General features: G+C 33.8%; 1 protein-coding gene across 1 annotated transcript; it reads left to right on the top strand.

The window, feature by feature from the left end:
• Positions 1-1,326: 1,326 nt before the first annotated feature.
• On the top strand, positions 1,327-2,816 carry LOC143560025 (trans-resveratrol di-O-methyltransferase-like). Its single transcript, XM_077048433.1, has 2 exons — positions 1,327-2,149; positions 2,370-2,816. The coding sequence occupies exons 1-2, from the start codon at positions 1,364-1,366 to the stop codon at positions 2,505-2,507; spliced, it is 924 nt and encodes a 307-aa protein (XP_076904548.1). The 5' UTR covers positions 1,327-1,363; the 3' UTR covers positions 2,508-2,816.
• Positions 2,817-3,850: the final 1,034 nt, after the last annotated feature.

Raw genomic sequence — 3,850 nt, 5'->3', positions numbered from 1 at the left:
TGATGTGGCACTGTGAAGGGGCAACGTTGCCCCCCCCCCTCCACATAGGATAGCCTTAGTGCTTGAAGTTTCCTTGAGTGTTAACTAATGTTTAATTTAATCAAACAAAAAAAATAAGGGACATATCCGATTGGCCCTTTGACCAAATTATCCTTGCCACAAGCGTCGTCATTAAGAAAATGCACGGGCAAAAAAAAAGCCCCATATATAGTGGCGTGGGGCCGTTTTAGAGAGGAAAAGTTGTGTGCGTGTTGGGAAGCAGTGGGTGGACGCCCCATTACACATGCCCTTTACGATTTGATTTAGCTAAAAAGGTGCAAGGCAAAAAGTGTGACTTATGATATCAAAAGAACGAAACCTGTTAAATATATATTTTGGTTAATCAATCCATTAAAGTTGGTGAGAATTCGAATACAAAACGAGAGTTTCGATTCACACGTTTAACTTCAACGGGAGAAAGCTTCTAGAAGATTTGTTATTTTTCTATAAATAGGGACTTGTATTTGTCATTTGTGTGTGTGTGTGTGTTTTTCTTGGTATAATTAACCATCCGAGGAGAGTTTACCTTGGGTGGGATCGGTTCGTTTAATTAATTAGATCTTCTATTACTGATTACGGACTCGTTCACTATCCATATTATCTTTATATTATTTGTTCGATTGTTTGTTTACACCACACCCGTCTCAATCGATTATCAAGAACAAAATGAGTTCGTTTGTCGGATCCGGATTGCTCGCTAACTTTAACCGATTTATTTACCAAATATATACTTAACCAGTTTCGTTCTTTTGATATCATAAGTAACATTTTTTGCCTTACAAAAGGGTAAGGTTTAGTTGCTTCCTTCCATATAATCGGTTTTGATTTGTTCATGCGTTTGCAATTGAGTCTTGTCAATGATTCTTAGATCTATCAGGTTCGAAGAGAATCATTTTGTGTTCGTGTGCATGACTCCATAGTTAAATGCTTTTCTTAAAATTGAAATTATGCAAGATTGTTAAAGTATGTTTTTATTTTCATTTCTAAATGGGTTTCATCAATTTTTTTCTTTAATTTTCTTTTGCTAATTATAAATCTAATTTAGTCATTTTATCAAGAAAAGTTTAACATCTAGTGGAAACAGCAAATGAAATTTAGAGTGTTAATTTTGTAATTTTGTAAAACTTTACTACAATAAAACATATATAAGATGAATTTAAATGATTTAGGTTTGTTTTTCTTATTTATCTTATAATGTAGTTTTCTGTTATGTACTTTTAAGTTTTGATTTAGAATTATTTTAAACTTCAAGTTTTTATACAGAAGTATTGTCTATACGGCTTATATCTTAATTAAGCAAGTTGGATCTAAACTCTAAACCTAAATGGACATCAACCAAAGTCAAGTAGAAGCAAATGAACTCTTTGAAGCTCAGGCTCATATATACAGACATGTCTTCAACTATGCAACCTCCATGTCACTTGGTTGCGCACTTGAACTTGGCATACCCGAGATCATTCATAATCATGGAAAACCGATCACTATTCAAGAACTGGTTTCAAAGCTCAATCTCCCCATCCAGAAAACCCTTCATTTGCAGCGCCTGATGCGGTTGCTGATTCACTCCAACTTCTTCTCCCTCACCAAACTTCAGGATCAAGAAGACGAAGGATATGTTCTCACGACTGCATCAAAGTTATTGGTCAAGAACAATGATGAAAGTTCGCAAAACCTACCGAACTTATTACCATTTTCTAATTTGATCCTAGATCCTGTTTTTATAACTCCTTGGCAGTTCTTGGGAAAGTGGTTTCATGGAAACGAATCCACGGCTTTCGAGACTGCTCATGAGATTCCTATGTGGGAATATGCTAACAAGAATCCTGGATTCAATGGGTTGTTTAATGATGCAATGGCAAGTGATTCTAAGATGATGAGTTTGGTGGTCAAAGATTGTCAAGAGATCTTTGGAGGCGTGGAGTCATTAGTTGATGTCGGAGGTGGAACTGGACTCAACGCTAAGATTCTCCTTGAAGCTTTTCCGCATATGACGTGCACTATTTTCGACCTCCAGCATGTTGTTGCTGACAAGATTGATACTAGGAATCTCAAATATGTTGGAGGTGATATGTTTAGCTCCATCCCATCTGCTGATGCTATCTTTTTTAAGGTAATTCGTTATGATCTTATGTTATTTGCATTTTTGTACTTGTACTACGTTAAGAAAAGGCAGCCTCAATATGTCTTGTGATAGAGATTAGGTATACCCCCTCAGCTCACTTCCTTAAATGTTACTCTACGAGCCTATTATTGGTTGCGTTTGTTTGCTTTGACCTTGTTAAAGGGAATAAATAGCTTGTTGCTAATGCTTGATATATATATTTACGTAGAATGTTCTGCATAATTGGAGTGATGACAGCGTGTTGAAGATACTGAAACGTTGTCGGGAGGCTATTCGACTTGAAGGTGACAAAGGAAAAGTAATCATCATAGATATGGTGGTGGACGAAAAACATGACCGGCACTAGATAACAGAAACTAAGATGGTTTTCGACGTCTTGATGATGGTTCTACTGACTGGAAGAGAAAGGACCGAAGTTGAGTGGGAGAAACTGTTCTTAGAAGCTGGATTTGGTCGATATAAAATAACTCCCAATTTTGGGTTAAGGTCTCTCATGCAAGTTTTTGCTTAGATCTTTTCTTGATGTATCAAAAACGATATGCTAATTTTCTTTTTATTAAACAAGTGGTTAAACCCTAAACAATGAAATCTAGATTGTTTAAACTTGTATCAAACCTTATATAATGTATCATTACTGGGCCTTGAACAATAATCCAAATTCCAAAATCGTTTAAATTGGACGGGCTTTAAAGAGATTGAGATTTTTCAGCTTAATCATAACATGCCTAAAATTGAGACTCTTTAAAACTTTAAAGAGACCGGACATTTTGTCTAGTACTAGACTACTAGTTACTCAGCTGATACTAGTTTGTTTTTGAGTTGCCGGTTAATGGTTGTTAAAGAGGTCAAAGCCGGTTAATAACCGGTTTGGGTATGAATCCTATATGAATGATTAGGTTATTAAACCGAATTGGTTAACTTAAATAACCGATTATTGTTTCATGTTCTAAATACTCTAGAATCTAAAAGGTGTAATCAGGAATGAGCAAACTAATTGTACCAAGTATTGGTACTCTCTCAGTATCATACCGAACGAGTATTGGCGTTCATTATTTTTATGTTTTCAGTATTTATACCATTTGATTTTGTTATATTTTTTATACTTTTAATGGTACCGATACCAAACCGATAAAATTGAAACAACATCTAATTTATACTTTCACTAGCTTGTTTCGGTATCGGTACTTTTCGGTGTCTCATCCCTAGGTGTGATATACTTTCACTTTCTTCTTAGGGTTTTATGACTTATAAATTATTAAAATGCGTCCATTCTAGTTTTGATATTATATATATATATAATATATATGATTGGGTTCATTTCAAAAGTGTTTTTAGTGTCAGAAATGCGAGAAGAGATTCTAGCCAATCATAAGTTTTTTTTTTAATTTTGGATTATTTAATTGCAGAAGGATATTAGTAAAAGTTTAGGAGTTTCTTTTGGTAATTAATACTAATTAATGTTAAGTTACAAATGATTATACATTTATTTTTATTTTTTAATTTGATTTAATCTTTAAACAATTCATAAAACAAAACCATCATACTCATACTATAAAAAATATAAATATATTAACCATCATAAAAATAAATACTTACACAAATCATAATATTAACCCACACATACAAAAACTAGTTCATGTTATCACCTACGCAGATCACGATGTTTATATATTATGCGCATAACTAGTT

Source organism: Bidens hawaiensis, unplaced genomic scaffold (genome assembly GCF_021521415.1).
Source record: "Bidens hawaiensis isolate Kalapana, Puna unplaced genomic scaffold, B.hawaiensis_p1.1 tig00020159_1, whole genome shotgun sequence".
Lineage (NCBI taxonomy): Eukaryota > Viridiplantae > Streptophyta > Magnoliopsida > Asterales > Asteraceae > Bidens > Bidens hawaiensis.
The sequence above is the reverse complement of the archived record's forward strand: the minus strand, read 5'-3'. Positions and strand labels throughout refer to the sequence as shown.

Excerpts from the sequence above, each read along its gene's own strand:
- LOC143560025 (XM_077048433.1), top strand. The coding sequence starts at position 1,364 with ATGGACATCAACCAAAGTCAAGTAGAAGCAAATGAACTCTTTGAAGCT. Across the intron at positions 2,150-2,369 it reads CTGATGCTATCTTTTTTAAG|AATGTTCTGCATAATTGGAG; the intron begins GTAATTCGTTAT and ends ATATTTACGTAG.